Source organism: Cervus elaphus, chromosome 30, assembly GCF_910594005.1.
Source record: "Cervus elaphus chromosome 30, mCerEla1.1, whole genome shotgun sequence".
Classification (NCBI taxonomy): Eukaryota; Metazoa; Chordata; class Mammalia; order Artiodactyla; family Cervidae; genus Cervus; species Cervus elaphus.
In genome coordinates, this window is record NC_057844.1 from 67,452,953 (window position 1) to 67,470,516 (window position 17,564).

Below are 17,564 nucleotides of genomic sequence, written 5' to 3' on the forward strand. Positions count from 1 at the left end.
AAATCACAGACTACTTCACATTGGTTGACAGTGGACGCTTTCTCCCAAAGGTTGCACCTTTACAGCCAGATATTCACTGACACATTGTTTGTGACTTACAGGAATGCCTCGAATAATTTCAGACCAAGTACTGATTTTTCTGACATAGCTAACTTTCCAAATTAAGGTACTCTGGACTCCTTTTATAACCATGGCTCCTGAAAAGAGCCTAAGTTTTGACTTAGAGAGCATTTGAACAAGAAAATAAAACTAGGGAGTTGGGAGCAACAGCACCAAGCCATAAGCACATCCTCACCACAATATTTCTCTCCTTCCTGGCCTTAAAATGGGATCATGTTAACTGGCACTAAGAGAAAGTGAAAAGGGTTTAAACCCAGGAATTATTAGCAGGATTTTAGAAAATATTCAACTTTTGATAAATGCTATATATTTGATAAATCCAAAATAAACACTTGACAAGGTCCCTGTAGCCTGAATAAGTGAAAAGTAGACAGGGAAAAAACAACAGGGAAAAATCCCAATGAGCAACCGTACTGAATAAGCAGATGAGAACTGAGATGACCTAATACCATTCTTTAGAACCTCCAAGCTGACAGAAAAAACAAAGGCTGGAGAGAAGGTATTTCTGTGGGATTATAGGATTTTTTTTTTTTTTTTAAAAAAAGACACCTTAAGATACAGCAATCAACATGTTAAAAGAAAAGCTGCCTACACAAACAAAAAAAGACATTTTCTGAGATGACTTTGATCCCATACTCAAATTATTGGCTTAAAGGTACTTGCTTTTAAAGGCTTTGTATCTTCCATAACTGCTCTCTATTGTCCTTGTTAAAGTATTATTTTCACCTTATTATTACTAATCTTTTCTTTGTAAGTAACCACACCTGGCTTTATAAAAAAAAAAAAGGTGCAGTAAATATTTGTCCTTTGTGGTAATACAATGCATAATTTAGTTAATCTAGGCTATCTTTCCATGAGAGATGATTATTTCTACATTATGAAATGCACACACAGTAAAGGGAATCCACGCCAGACACCTGGAAGGCAGAGGGAGAACCACTTACCCAGCATGTCACTGCTTCAGACCAACCCTGACGTGACTGTGTAGCCACTCCTGCCCCAGGGGTTACTCATGTTAACTTACTTAGTCTCCCAGTCACAGCCGCACCTTTCTCTCACAAACATGGCATTTATTTAAGATAATAGGACACATCACCAGGCTAAAATACCCACCCTCAGCCCCTGAGAAAACGCCTTGAGAAAAAGGTACTTTGCTCTTCCCTGGGAGAACAGGACTGTTAAACATTACCTGGATGAAATCAAGAAATGTCAGGGGCAGCAAGTCATCCATATGCCCAATGTCTTTGGAGAAACGATTTAAAATTCTTCCTGCAAGAACAGGACACAAGAAATTACTTATTTCCCCAGGCAAGCCCTTTAAGAGAAACAATTCATGGACAAATCAAAATAGCATTTTAAATGCATATGTATTTAATAGATTAGGGATTCACATGAAATAAGGCAGTGTCAGTGATGAAGAAAAAAAATACGATATTACCAAAAGAGAATATCAGGAAGAGCTGGAGGATTGTAGAGTATTCCCTCCTTTTCTGTTCATACTATTTAAGGAATCAAGTGCTATCTTGGTAAATTACAAAATACATAAACTAATAATCCTTATTGTTACACTAACTATGCTACCAGAATTAATTTTGCTAAGTGATACTGGTTTTTTTTTTTTTTTTAAAGTAATTACAACCTGTCCTCAATTTTTTAGCCTCCAGGATGGTGCAAAAAGCACCTCACATTTTGGGAAATTTGGGTTCTTTCTATTTCAAGCTGAGCATTTACTACTGGAGTCATAAGCTGTTACTTTCAGAGGTATACCAGATGTGACAAACACACAGCTCATACTATAGCATCCAAGAAGACCAGAGGGATGGAGGCAGAAAACAGAAATATTACTTGGTGACTAATTCACTTTTTATCATTACTTCTATTTCCCTTCTCAGAATCCACCCAAGCAGGATTTCCTAAAGGCTGCAGGACTGAAAGATGAGAAATTTTGGTCTTTTTAATGATTACAGTCAAAGAAATTGAAATAATACACAGAGGGATGCATGCACACACATATACGCACTTGCACACTCACACACAATGCACAGAGGTATGCATGCGCACCTGCACTCTGGGATAGTAGCTTGCGTTTCTCTATGCCCCTGAATTTCTTTTGTAGTAAGGATCCAGGAATCCAGCCTGTAGGTAAGATGAAGGCTACCTCATCTGCGCTTTCTGACCTCGGTCACAGGTGACTTTCTCCTGAGGCCCTTCACACCAGCCACAGCTGGATGGTTAATGAGCCGGGGCCGGGTTTCCACTGCCAGGATCAGCCTGCTTCGCTGTCCGCCTCAAGGCGCCTGGCTCACCGGAAGCACAGGTGTGCCCACACCAGGAGTTGGAGGCTACTGCGCTTGGCCAGGCCAGACCCTACACAGGCTGGGCCTCAACTTTCCTATCTCACCCTTAGGAAATACAGACCCAGAAACTGTCTTTTCATGATACCTCTGTAGGCCCCAGTAACCACTTTTCTGAGCCTCTATGAATGCCTGCTTTAGAAGGCGAGTCTCAGGATTAAATGGGCTCGTGCTGGTGGAAGAATTAAGTCACAACGCCGGGTGAGTTAACAGGTGCCCAACCACCAAAGTGAGACACCATGTCACCTGGCAAAGTCCACCAGGTGCTGCAGGAGGGCCCGCTTGGTAAAATGCAGACTCTGATTCAGGAGTGCTGGGGGATCTAGAGGGTCTCCATTTCCTCCAAGCTGCCCTTCCTACACTTTCCCAGGCCACACTTCGATGGGCTCTCCATCAGTTCTGCCTTAGGACCACTAACATCAGATGGGCAATTTTCCCACACATCCTTACCCGTTTTGTGGCCCACCTAGTCATTTTTAAACTTTTTCTAAGTAGCAATGCCAAACTCAGGAATATACACATCCCAAAAAAAAAAAAAGTTAAAGACATAGTTTACATTTTATGACTTCTTCATTGGAAAAACACAACTTTTTAACGTAGGCAGAATCTGGAAACAAGAAAGTTTGCTATTTGGATTTAAAAACTTGACCCAGCCTTTTGTTTGGTGTCTGTGGGGGCACTCTGTCATCTGATGCTGTGCAGGCTCGCGGGACACACAGGAGGGGACTCAGCAGTTACAGGGACGTGGGACAGCGGGAGCAAGCAGAGGACAGGCGGCAATGAGGGAGTCACAGCTGCAGCGGGTGACACCAGAGCAGGTGAACTGCAGGCTTAGGCCAACAACTCTTCAAGGAGGAGACACAGCCTGAGCGCTTGGGAGGAGGGGAGGGGATGGACTGATGGAGAGTGGAGTTTGTCCAGGTGGGAAGAATGACATGTGTGCAGACTGAAGGGTGAGAAAGGGCAAAAGCAGGGCAAATATTTGCCTCTTTGATGGAAAGGGCACGCCCTCAGGAGTGCTGAGATAGGAGAGAGCTGAGTGTGAAGGTGTGTGAGTGGAGGGTGAGCCCAGTGTTAGGGGGCCTCCGCTGAAAAATTCCCTTCAGTCAGAAAGAGGCCCGACTTCTCTTTTGTGGGAAGGAAGTCTCTCATGGTTGTAAGAAGGAAGTCCTGAGAAGGCTGGGTGCAGAAAAGATGAAGGACCAACTTACACGAGTGACCCAGTCGAGTGACAGTCTGAGAGCTCCCAGGAGGCGGCTGAGGACCAATTCTGCCTCGGCTACTGTTCTCACAGACAAACCCTGCACAGACTCATCAGCGTGCCTGTGGTACAACAGGAGAGCTTGGGTGGCATTTTTTCCTTGAGGTCGTGCCTTGTGGTCACCCCTGTTTGGTTTCTAGAACACCACCACCACCACATGAGCACTGAAAAGTGCCCAAAACCACGGATGAATCATCTGATCAAAACTCTTGACAGCGATGTTGTCCCCATTTTACAGAAGAGGCAGTTTAGGCTTAGAGGCAGGAGGAAATTAACTCACTGACATTCGGCTATAAAACAGGTCAAGACTTGCATCCAGGATTACAGAGACTGAGAAAATTCATGTCATCACATCTACAAGATAGAGCTATTTTAGCAGACACATCTAAAAACTCTATTAAGTATCTACTAATAAGAATGAACTATGGCTGATTTACGTTGATGTATAGTGGAAATGAACACAACATTGTAAAGCAATTATCCTCCAGTTAAAAATAAATAAATTGGGAAAAAAAAAAAAAAAGAATGAGTCAATAAAATTACAGGCAAGGCTGGTGTTAAGTTAGTATGAATGGTGAAGGCCAAACTGGCCTCTGACAGCCCAGCCCCTTCTGGCTGGCTAATACGTGCTCCACTGAATGCTGAACATTAAAACAGACGAGTTCCTCAGAATTCTCTCCTGGCTAACCATAATTAATGGTTAATATCTCCACCTCTAAATTAAATTGTACAAGTTACTGAAGATTCAATGAATGGATTAAGAAGTGAATAAACGCGTGAAAGAATGAATGAACCAGACAGTCTAAGAAAAGCATAACTGGTTAAGAAAATTCAGGGCAGGAGAACCCTCTCCAAGCCTCATGCTATCCTGTGACATAGGGCAAGTCCCATAGCCTAATGGTTAACTGTGGCAGGGGACTGACCTTGAAGGAGTGGACACACCTCACATATTGCCCCAGGAAACCACCTGTTGTAGTCGCCAGAAATGTTTTTCTACAGTGAGTAGGTGTAAAATGTTTCTTACATTGCCTAAGCAAGCTAAATCAGGCTAGTTCCTTTACCCCTGGATCTTGTGCACATGTCATATGAGGAGTCTGGCTCACGTCTCATAGAAGGTCAGGACTGGACACACTAGCGGACAGTAACAAGCAGTAAAAAGACAATGGCTCTGAAACACTGAGTCTGATAAAAACAATGGAGCATACCCACTGGAAAATACCTACAGCTTTCATGATTTCTGGGGATTCTTAAACCATGAACCGGGCTTCCCCGGTGGCTTAGGTGGTATAGAGTTTGCTTGCAATGCAGGAGACCCGGGTTTGATCCCGGGGTCGAGAAGATCCCCTTGGGAGGAAATGACAACCCACTCTAGTATTCTTGCCTGGAAAAAACAACGGATAGAGAGAGGAGCTTGGCGGGCTATAGTCCATGTGGTAGCAGAGTCAGACACGACTGAGCAACTTTCACATACATACATAAACCAGGAAGTGGGGTAGCCACCGGGGGGGGGGGGGGGGGGGGGGGGGGGGGCGGCGCGTTGACAATTAAGAAATGTCAATTCTGAGGGCACGGGACACCATGCATCACAGGACTCCTCCAATCACAGAAACACACTACTTTGCCTCCAAGGTCATTTTTCCTGGCACACTGCACCTTGACCATGTTTCAGGACAAAATGCACAGTCTTCATCTCATACTTCCCAAAGAATGAGAACTGTGGAGTTAAAACACGGAGCAGTCTTGCCTGGGAAACGTGTACCCACAGAAACAGAGGTCAAAAGATCTGTTAATAAAGTCATCTAAGCAGGGACATCCCACTTCTGCAAATCCAAGTATCAGGAAGTTGCCATTCGGAATGCAAAATCAACCCTTCCCTCTCTTAATACGCGTACAAGAACTTGTAATGCTCAGAAATGGGACAGCAAAACATTTGGTGTGAGAACGTGACTAAACTTGAAGACAATGGTTCCTCCCACAACCCACCACATGTAAAGTGACTGAAGGTGAGCTGGAGTGGGATCAACATCTCCAGCGCATCATTTTAATTTCTGGGAACCGCCAACAGTTGTTACACAAATGTGGATGGGTTGTATTAAGTGTGAGAGCATGGGCCTTTGCTGGGCAGGAAAATGAAACACACAAATGGAGAACACCATTAAAAACAAGGGAATTTAAAAAATTATACAAATAAACTTATTTATAAAAAAAGTAAACCCACAGACATAGAAGATAACCTTATTGTTACCATAGGGAAGGGGGAAAAGGGATAGACTAGGAGTTTGGGACAGATACATACTATATAGAAAATAAACAACAAAGAAGTACTGTATAGCAGAGGGAACTACATTTGATATCCTGTAATAACCTGTAATGGAAAAGAATCTGGAAAACAATTGATATGTACATATGAATAACTGAATCACTTTGCTGTCCACCTAAAACTAATACAACATCGTAAATTGATTGCATTTCCCTAACCCTAATTTTCTTTTTAAAAAAGAAGGGGAAGGGAAAAATCATTTTCCCTACTGTATTCCTTCCTTTAAAAATTAGATAAAAGCAATAAGAAGTGGAAACACTGCTGGAAGTGTTATAATTCTACATAGTGTACTGTCAGTTATAAAAAGTTTTTGGATGGGAATTCTCTGGAGGTCTACTGGTTAGAACTCTAGGCTTTCACAGCCAAGGGCACAGGTTCAATCCTTACTCAGGGAACTAAGATTCTGCAAGTTGTTTAGAGGCCAAAAAAGAAAAGGAGGTGGGAGGGAGCATAGGAGACACATTCCCTCTTGGTCAAACATTTCTCACATTAAATTGTGGGCTATTCAAATATCCCACAAGCCCTTCTTCCAGTCCAGCTGCCACCCTCTCCACATACATCATCTAGTTTCTAAAACCAGTATCTTTCCCTCCATCCTCATTCACCTTGAATTCTTCTGTGGCAGCTAATCCCTATAATGACTTAAAAAAAAAAAAAATCTTAGGTGCTGGTTTCCAGGATAAAACTATTTTTTAATACCCCTCTTCATTCTTGTGACCTGGCTTGCACCTGCCCCCCTTATATTTGGAACTCTATTCCCCAGAATGGTCATTCCCCGCTAGTTCCGCTATCATCTATTCTCTAATGACAGTGACACCTGAACCAGAATCGGCCCCTAGTGTCTCTTCATCAGACTTCCCTTGTAGCTCAGATGGTAAAAAATCTGCTTGCAACAAGGGAGACCTGGGTTCAATCCATGGAGGAGGCCATGGCGTCCCACTTCAGCATTGAATCCCCATGGACAAAGGAGCCTGGAAAGCTGCAGTCCATGGGGTCGCAAAGAGTCCTTTCAGCAAAGAGTCCTTTCATCGTTGGTGTGTCCAGCGGGTGGGATCTCTCCCCTTGGACATCTCACGTGTACGTACACAGTAATACATTATGCACTGAGGAAGCTGGTACATTTGCATAAAACATTTAACACAGCCCGATGAATATCTTAAAAAGAACTTCAACATAAAAGAAAACCTTTATAGGCTGTATTTTGATTCCTAAAACTGTTGCACATTAAAAGAAAAACTGAAATCCCAATCCATATGGCGTTTTGATACTTTGAGACAGTCCCTAGGCTTTTAGCAACCAGAGGTTGGCCCGTCAGCACTGAAACAGGTACACAGCAAGGATAGAGCTGACTTCCCCAGCGCCAGGCAGGTTTATACATCAAATAACTTAATCAGAACACAAACTGTTCTTAGATTTCTGGGGAGGTAATTAAATACCAATTCAATGCCAATTAATCACAGTCAAATAAGAGTCTGTCAGAGAAGAACTCTATACACATGCAGGCTATTTAATGGTCAAATACTTGGCAGGATCTTAGTTAAACAATGATTCATTAAGCCTCCTCTGCCACACAATGGCCAGGCTGAACTCCAAGTGAAAGAATCGAAACTCTTTTGTTCTCCTATAAAAAGACATCAAATGCCTGTGCATGATATTCTTTCCTTCCTCACTTAGCAGGCAGCTCAACTTGCATGATTCCGGATATATTGGGCTGCTCCTGGGCAGCAGGGCATCTGTGAGTCCTCCTTGGGTTCTGTGCTCAGTACCAAGGCAAGGCAATTCCCTTCTTCCCAATGGAAAAGAGCTGGACAGCTGACTAAGTTCTGAAAATGTTTGTTCCCTCTAAGCAAAGGAAGGACTAAGAGACCCTACCTTCCAGCAAGCAAAAGCAAGCTATGATTTTTTTTTCTCCCTTGGCAGCATACTGCCCACCATAAAAACAAACAAACAAACAAAAAACCCTGGATCCACATAACTGTCTGTCCAGGAAAAATATTTGAGGTTTCCTGCACCTACCTTATCAATTTGCTTCCTTTAAATTACTTGTCCCTTCAGAACACAACCACTCATCAAACTCAGAGAGTCATTTTAAGGTCAACTTTTCCCTGGGTTTCTCAGGTGGAGTCTACTACCTTTCTGCAAGTTCCTGTCTTCCCATGGAGAAAATATCAAAGAAACGGATATTGCTCCATGTTTCCTGGGGATTTTGCCTACACTAGCACTATAAACATTCCATAGTTTCAGTAATGCAGCTATTTATTAAATGCATAATTTCTGCCCTTCATAATTAATACAGAGTGGGGTGAAAAGGGCTTTTATAGTGCTGTAAAATTCTACTTGCCTCTTTAGAGAGGAGTTCTTAAGCCGGCTTTATTAAATGTTTTATCACGCTTTAAAAATGAGTGGGACTTCCCTGGTGGTCCAGTGGTTAAGCATCTGCCTGTCAATGCAGGGGACATGGGTTCAATTCCAGGTCCAGGAAGATCCCACATGCTATGCAACAACAAAGCCCATGTACCACAATTACTGAGGTCACATACCCTAGAGATCGTGGACCAGAAGAGAAGACACCTCAATGATAATTTTTGAAACTGAATGAATAAAATTAATTATTTAATAACAAAATATGTACTAGATAGTATTATTAGAAGGTGAAGTAAAGTCTCATAAAAACTATTTTGAAAGATTTTATATATATACACACACACATATATATTATCTGAACCTCAGACTGAATTTATGATAATTGACCAAAGATAAATATATGTGACATAGTTTAAAAAAATAAATAAAAAAAAGATAAATATAGGTGACATAGTTTTTCATAAGAAACTTAAGGATATACTGCATGCTTATTATTTCAAAAAATACATAACTGAGTCCACAACTGCAAAGTTATAACACATTAGCAAAAAGCGATTAAAGCATTAAAAATTTGACATAATTAAATTATTAAATCTATTTTTGTGATCCCTCAGACATAAAACCCACATTTTTTTTATGTTGCTTTAACAGGACACAACAGTAACAGCCCTGCATGTGTTTATTTCTCATGCAAACTACGACAGATAATAGGGGTGTGAGGGGGGAAAGTCCCAATATGTCTGCATATAAACACACCATACCATACCATAGGAAAACAAATTTTCCTGCAAAATATAAGCAATTTTACAGCCTATCAAAGTGGTGCCAAAAAGTAGATTTATTCGCATTAAAGTGCTGACAGGAGAGAAACGTTCCAGTACTAAATAAAGTACATTGTAACCCAATCATCAAATCAATAAAGTCATTAAAAATATGCTACATTCCTCAAGGAAATGGTGAGTTGAAGGTTAAAAAATATTTGGTCGCCATGGAGAATATCCCTCCAACACAGCTGAGGGTTACTGGACTGGACCCTGTCTTCCCCCCTGTGCCTAGAATAAACGTCTGCAGGCTTCTTATCTTTCTTTATGTGTATTTAGCCATGTAACCTGCCAGCCAGCATTTTTAGCTTGGTATCGGCATCCTATACATACAAATAAGAAACTATGCCATTTTTCTTCTTCTTATTCTATACCCCAAACTGATGAAATATTACCACATTCGTAGACTCTTGCAAACAGAATATCATAGGGCAGAAATGTACTGAGATTATAATACCCATTCATCTAAACTGTCAGCATATAACAACATTCAGGTGGGGTGCTTGTCACCTAAATTAATTTACTACTTAAAGAGACTTTCTTAACACCAAGTCTATCAAAAGGGGTTTTTAACGAAACTGTTAAAAGTGACAGTGTTAGTCGCTCAATCATGTCTGACTCTTTTGCGATCCCGTGGACTATAGCCCACCAGGCTCCTCTATCCGTGGGATTCTCCAGACAAGAATACCAGAGTGCACAGCCATTCCCTTCTCCAGAGGATCTTCCCAACCCAGGGACTGAACCCTGCACTGCAGGTAGGTTCTTTACCTTCTGAGCCATGAGGGAAACCCCAATGAAACTGTAAATAAATCACATGGTTTGCATTTGATCTAATTTTCAAGTGTTGGATTAAAAAGAGGAGACTAGTGACAAAGAAACTTGCACTTGATCCACCAGGGCACCCTCTTTTCAGGGACCTGTTGTCCAAGTGTTTGGGGCAGGAGACACAGGCTTGCTGCCACAGAGGCATGATGTCCCAAACCACCTCCTACGATTTACTCAACAAAGTAAAGGAGGTTATAAAACCTGAGAACAGAAGGCTAAGGGGGAAAACACCAAAACAAATCTAAAGTGGATCTAAATGGAAGATGACAATGAGTGTGTACATTCCCTGCCCTTCCAGGGCATGTTTCTCCGGGAATTAAAAGCAAAGGTAGATATATCCTTGGACTGCAAGATCAAACCAGCCAATCCTAAAGGCAGTCAATCCTGAATATTCCCTGGAAGGACTATCACTGAAGCTCCAATACTCTGGCCACCTGATGTGAAGAGCCAACTCACTGGAAAAGAGCCTGATGCTGAGAAAGACTGAAGGCAAAAGGAGAAGGGGGCAGCAGAGGATGAGATGGTTAATAGCATCACTGACTGAATGAACAAGAATTTGAGCAAACTCTGGGAGATGGTAGAGGACAGAGGAGCCTGGCGTGCTAGAGTCCACAGTGTAGCAAAGAGTCAGAGGTGACTTATAAACTGAACAACAAGAACAACAAAAGATGTATCATTAGATCAAGGGAGGCGAGGATGGTTGAGCCTTGAGGTTAAACAAGAAAAAATCCCACAGAATATGCTAGAAGCTAGCATCTAAGAACTTGTATTAAAGGATGGATGACCTGGGATCCATTTAAATCATGGAAAGGAGCCTTGAAGCTTGGTGGGCAGAAATAAAGGACCCTCGAAAAAAATGTTTCGGGGCAGTTGAAGGAAGGGACCAAAAAGGAAGAGAATGCCACGCATGGAAGACTCCTAGGATGTTGGGTCTCTCTTTTAGAATACAGGTCTGCTTGTGTCTAAACTCTGGATACCACACCCACAAACAGAATTGTCTTTTCCCTTATGCAAAAACTGAAAACCTCTGAATAAGCCTCAGTAGAACTTAGCACTGATGTCTTAGCGGACATCATTCTAAATGTGACGCCATTTTAAAAGGTTTCTATTGTGCTCACATGACATTTAATTCAGACCCTTAGACAAAGTAAAAGCAATCAATGATGTCAGAACCAAAGAAAATTAAATGAGGAGCAAGGATTAGAATTTCACAAAATCAAAAGTTTCTCCCCTGAACTCTTATCATTCAGGATAAGATAAAACTTCTTTTTTAATTAATTTATTTATTATTTTACTATACAATATTGTATTGGTTTTGCCATACATTGACATGAATCAGCCATGGGTATTCATATGTTTCCTATCCTGAACCACCCTCCCACCTGCCTCCCAATCCCATCCTCTCTGGGTCATCGCAGTGTACCAGCCCTGAGCACCCAAAGATTAATTCTTTGTCCATTTGCTTCATTTGCTATTATTTTCTCCCATTCTAAAGGCTGTCTTTTCACCTTGCTTATAGTTTCCTTTGTTGTGCAGAAGCTTTTAATTTTAATTAGGTCCCATTTGTTTATTTCTGCTTTGATTTCAAATATTTTGGGAGGTGGGTCATAGAGGATCCTGCTGTGGTTTATATCGGAGAACGTTTTGCTTATGTTTTCCTCTAGGAGTTTAATAGTTCTAGGAGTTTAATAGTTTAATGGTCTTACTTTTAGATCTTTCATCCATTTTGAGTTTGTTTCTGTGTATGGTGTTAGAAAGTGTTCTAGTTTCTTTCTTTTACAAGTGGTTGACCAGTTTTTCCAGCACCACTTGTTAAAGAGATGGTCTTTTCTCCATTGTATATTCTTACCTCCTTTGTCACAGATAAGGTGTCCATAGGTTCATGGATTTATCTCTGGGCTTTCTATTTTGTTCCATTGATCTATATTTCTGTCTTTGTGCTAGTGCCATACTGCCTTGATGACTATGGCTTTGTAGTAGAGACTGAAGTCAGGCAGGTTGATTCCTCCAATTCCATTCTTCTTTCTCAAGATTGCTTTGGCTATTCGAGGTTTTTTGTATTTCCATACAAATTGTGAAATTCTTTCTTCTAGTTCTCTGAATAATACGTTGGTAGCTTGATGGGGATTGTATTGAATCTATAGATTGCTTTGGGTTATATACTCATTTGCACGAAATTGATTCTTCTGATCCATGAACTTGGTATACTTCTCCATCTATTTGTGTCCTCTTTGATTTCTTTCATCAGTGTTTTACAGTTTTCTATATATAGTTCTTTTGTTTCTTTAGGTAGATATATTCCTAAGTATTTTATTTTTTTTGTTGCAATGGTGAATGGAATTGTTTCCTTAATTTCTCTTTCTGTTTTCTCACTGTTAGTGTATAGGAATGCAAAGGGATTTCTCTATGTTAATTTTATATCCTGAAACTTTACTATATGCATTTTATGGTGGAGTCTTCAGGGTTTTCTATGTGGAGGATCATGTCATCTGCAAACAATGAGAGTTTTACTTCTTCTTTTCCAATCTGGATTTCTTTTATTTCCTTTTCTGCTCTGATTGCTGTGGCCAAAACTTCCAACACTACGTTGAATAGTAGTGGTGAGAGTGGGCACCCTGTCTTGTTCCTGACTTTAGGGGAAATGCTTTCAATTTTTCACCATTGAGGACAATGTTTGCTGAGAAACGAATGAAAATGAAAACACAACAACCCAAAACCTATGGGACACTGTAAAAGCAGTGTTAAGGGGAAGGTTCATAGCAATACAGGCTTATCTCAAGAAACAAGAAAAAAGCCAAATAAATAACCTAACTCTATACCTAAAGCAACTTGAAAAGGAAGAAATGAAGAACCCCAGGGTGAGTAGAAGGAAAGAAATCTTAAAAATTAGGGCAGAAATAAATGCAAAAGAAACAGAAGAGACCATAGCAAAAATCAAAAAAACCGAAAGCTGGTTCTTTGAGAAGATAAACTGACAAACCATTAGCCAGACTCATCAAGAAACAAAGGGAAAAAAAACAAATCAACAAAATTAGAAATGAAAATGGAGAGATCATAACAGGCAACACAGAAATACAAAGGATCATAAGAGACTATTATCAGCAACTATATGCAAATAAAATGGACAACTTGGAAGAAATGGACAAATTCTTAGAAAAGTACAACTTTCCCAAAGTGAACGAGGAAGAAATAGAAAATCTTAACAGACCCATCACAAGCATGGAAATTGAAACTGTAATCAGAAATCTCCCAACAAACAAAAGCCCATGACCAGACGGCTTCACAGCTGAATTCTACCAAAAATTTAGAGAAGAACTAACACCTATCCTACTCAAACTCTTCCAGAAAATTGCAGAGGAAGGTAAACTTCCAAACTCATTCTAAGATAAACTTCTAATAATACCCATAACTCTTGTTGAAAAAAATCAAGATGTTGCTAGCATTCAATTAGAAAGAGAAAATATTTTGACAGTTATTTTTACTTTTCTGTCATTAGGCATAAAACTACCCATACCCACAGCGTGCAATTGTGGAGATCTAATAGTAAACAGCAGTCTGAAGCCATTACTGGTCTCACATATATAAAATATAAAAATTCTATTGAAAAATAAAACCACCAGTTCCCAAGGGTGAAAGAACACTAAGTATAAAAGCATCTATAGCTAAATTTCAACATGGGCTTTAAAATACATTTAGCAAAACTGAAACACAGGATTTTATAAAATGTTGGTAAATTGTGACTTTTCAGACACAATTTAATGTGAAATTCGTTAAATAGAAAAAGTGAACTAATGATTTTATAAATATTTAAGGGGCAGCAATAGCAACTGAACTGAACTAAACTGAAGGCATTTATTATTATTATTAAGGCTTCTCTGGAGGTGAAGAATCCACCTGCCAATGCAGGAGATGCAGGTTCAATCCCTGGATTGGGAAGATTCCCTGGAGAAGGAAATGGCAACCAGCTCCAGTATTCTTGCTTGGAGAACCATAGGAGCCTGGTGGGCTACAGTCCTTGGGGTCTCAAAGAGTCGGACAAGACTGAAGTGACTAAACAACAAGGCTTTTATTATCAGGAAAGGTCTCAAATTGAAAACAGACCAAAAGGGCTGGGTAACTGGATTGAGCAGACAGCCAGTTACTGGGGGCATACTCAGCATGAACTGGCAGTGTGGGGAACCTAAGCCAAATTATATTCTTGAAGTCACTGTTGACAAGGCTGGATTTCTGAGAGGAGATCCAGCCTCTTAAGTGAAGGCAAAAGGTTCCTCTCCAAACAGGCCAACCTGTAGAAGATGTAGAATTCTACACAATTTGTGCTAAACTTACTACGTTTGAAGGCAATTCCTTGCAACTCTCTCACCCAAGGGAGGTGGACATGCTGGAGAGAAAGAGGAAGGGCAGAGTCAAACACCTGAAAAGGTAAGGAGGCACGGCACATGGAGTGCTCAAGAGCAAGAGGTGTGAGGCCCAACCTGCCAGCACCTTATCTGCTTGGCAAGTCACATGCTGCTATTGCCAGAAGCTTCCCGGGTTAGTGAGGAAATCACCACAGACTGTTAGATGGGTAAAACCCAGAGTTTGGTTTTAAAGTCAAGTTTACACCTTGCCTGGTTTGCTCTGTAGTGATCGCTGCATCTTCAGAGTAGGTATGAAGGTACGAGAGGTTTCTTTTCAAGGCTGTCGCATCACAGGACTGCCTGACTCATCCTCCCACTATCTCTCCACCTCAACTACCACCCGGAAGAAATCAGCAGTAAGGAAGCCTAAGCAAGAAAATATTTATTGATCGATAACCCCATAAGCTAAATCCATGATCCTTTAAAACATTCAGGAAAGAACTTCAAAGAAAGCCTTCAGTGTCTGAGACTCAGAGCACAAGAAAAGTTCTACGACTCCTACCTCTGCAGTTTCCCTGTCCTGTGGTCAGTCACTTTAGTCATGTCCAACACTTTGCGACCCCATGGACTGTAGCCCATCAGGCTCCTCTGTCCATGGGAATTTCCAGGCAAGAATACTGGAGTGGGTTGCCATAACCTCCTCCAGGGGATCTTCCCGACCCAGGCATTGAGAGGTGGGTTCTTTACCACTTGCACCACCTGGGAAGCTCGTGTGCTTCTCTATCGGGTCTCAAGTCTCGAAGGCACCTTCTCTCTCAGAGGTATTAGTCATGAAGGCAGTAATGGTTACTAACAAAACTCCTGTTGTTTCCCACTGAGATAGTAGATGTTACGTGCAGGAAGGTTTCAAGCAAAGGCCCCTCACTGAACAGAGAGGAAGAATCCCACCCTGGATGGATTCTTCACCAGGTGCTTGGTCCCCACCCAGAACATTCCTCAAAATGTGAGCTGGATAGTAAGAGCTCTTCTGCAGCTCCTCTCACAGAAGAGCTTCTTCTTAGGGAAAGTGCTGCAAAGAGTTCCTAAGACACAGGTCTTTGATCTTTGTGGCTTTGCTATGTATGTTTTTAAAATTTCTGGAATGCACCCAGGGAGGCAAATGGCTTGACAGCAAACACTATAAATATCGAAATAAATAAATACATACAAACATCTGGAACCCTGATTAAGCACCAAAGTTTCTTAAAAGAAACTTTTTTCAGGGAAGAGGGGTGTGGGTAGCAGAGAAGAAACCCCCACTGAACAGCATTTTTATTTTTATGGAAAAATGTCCTATTCTTTCCATAGGATAAACCCCCCTCTGACATGAATATGAAGTTGCAGAAAGCTGAAGTCTGTATGTCATGGGGAAAGGAGTGTTTCTGATGTTCTATAGCTACATAAGTAGGAACTTCAGTACTAGCCCAGAAAAAAGATGGGACCAAAATTCAATTTTTTAATAACTCGTCGTGGATGGGTATAAAACAGTCATTACTTACAACTACAAAAATAAATCCAGGCAATACGGTAATCTCGCATGAGTTTGAAATGAAGTTTGCCCAGATTTTACAAATTACCCATTATACAATAATTTTCTGTGTTAAAAGGATGCTAAAATACATTGGTTTTTTTCCTTATTTATGAGGCCCTCAGAACAGTGAGAATACAGAATTTGCCATGGTTATGCCTTTAAATTAAAAACAAAGAATCAAATGACCACAAACCATGTGGTTAAGTGTGAATTAGGAGTCAGAGAGTTGGGAAAGTTTTAAAAAAAGAACTGTGTGTGTACAAGCGTGCGTGCTCAGTTATGTTCGACCAATGTTCGTGCTCAGTATATGTGACCAATGGACTGTAGCCCACCAGGCTCCTCTGTCCGTTGAATATTCAGGCAAGAATACTAGAGTGGGTTGCCATCTCCTCCTTCAGATCTTTCCAACCCAGGGAACAAACCCAGGTCTCTTGTGCTGGCAGGTGGATTCTTTGCCACTGAGCCCCCAGGGAAGCTCCATTTAAAAAAAGAAAATGCAAAAAAAAAAAAAAAAGAAAAAGAAAATGCCCCAAATTCCCAATCTACCCCACTACAAGGTTCCACAATGTGACAGACCTTTGGAAAGCACAGAAGGGTGTGTGATCAGTCCTCTCACCAAGCAGATCCTACCGATCTCAGGACAGAGTTGAAAGCCTTCCCATCCTGGCCTGGTTTTGCTCCCTCCATCCTGCCCACAGTGACACCACTCCGGACAGACAGCCTTCCCTCCCTGGTTTCCAGGTCCTATGTCCTGGGTAACCCCGACCCACTCTCTGGACCATCCCACCTGTGGTCCAACAGCAACCCCTCCTGAAACCTGCTTAGGTCTTCTTGCACACGCTGAGCCTTACACATCCAATCATAGCTTCCTCCACAATTACTAATATATCCAGCAGAAAACTCACAAGTTTGGATGACACCATGCATGATTTGAGAAATATGTATGGAGCCCTTATCACAACAGTTGGATTAAAAAAAAAGATGTATAGTGCTTACAAATTGGCACTGGAGATGAGAATTATTATGTGAATCTTGTTATGAGAACTGACAGCAATTCGAGCCAGGTTGACACTGACCACCCAAAGGGTTGATGAAAGAGGATGTGAAAAAGGATGTGAAAAGAGGATGAAAGGTGGGTTTGGGGACACAGGGACAGTCACTGGTCAAATTCAAAAGAGGAGGAATGCTGCACCTTCTTTACGTTGCAGCTGCAACACTGACAGAAACTTGTCCCTGAGACAAAAACATGATGGCTAGGCAGAGAGAGAGAATCTCCAGCTCCAGGTATCCCGCCTCCTGCCTCCCTACGCCGCCCCCCCCCACCCCCCCCCCCCCCCACTGCCTGGACACTGCTAGTCTAAGGACTGCCTGGGTATCTCACTTGCTCATGCTAAATGAGGCCATGTGCTCCCCAGAAACAACAGTCACATGTATATGGTGCCTGTCTGCCTCCATCTCAAGGAAAGCAGGATCTATGGAAATTATGTAAACTCAACAAAGAAAAGAAGACTTCATCATGCTTGTCATTCTAAGTTCCTTCCTAGCAGCTTCAAGATATTTAAAGTCCCAAGGTTGAATTCAATTGTGAT

The 17,564-nt window shown here is 41.4% G+C and overlaps 1 protein-coding gene across 4 annotated transcripts in view; it reads right to left on the reverse strand.

Moving 5' to 3' along the window:
• The window catches only part of LOC122686616 (ATP-binding cassette sub-family C member 4), a 189,114-nt gene that overhangs the window by 51,463 nt on the left and 120,087 nt on the right, over nucleotides 1–17,564 (reverse strand). For all 4 annotated transcript variants that reach the window (XM_043891782.1, XM_043891780.1, XM_043891781.1 and 1 more), the window contains one exon: nucleotides 1,310–1,389. In XM_043891782.1, the coding sequence (XP_043747717.1) occupies nucleotides 1,310–1,389 (80 nt within the window). The remainder of the gene's footprint in view (nucleotides 1–1,309; nucleotides 1,390–17,564) is intronic.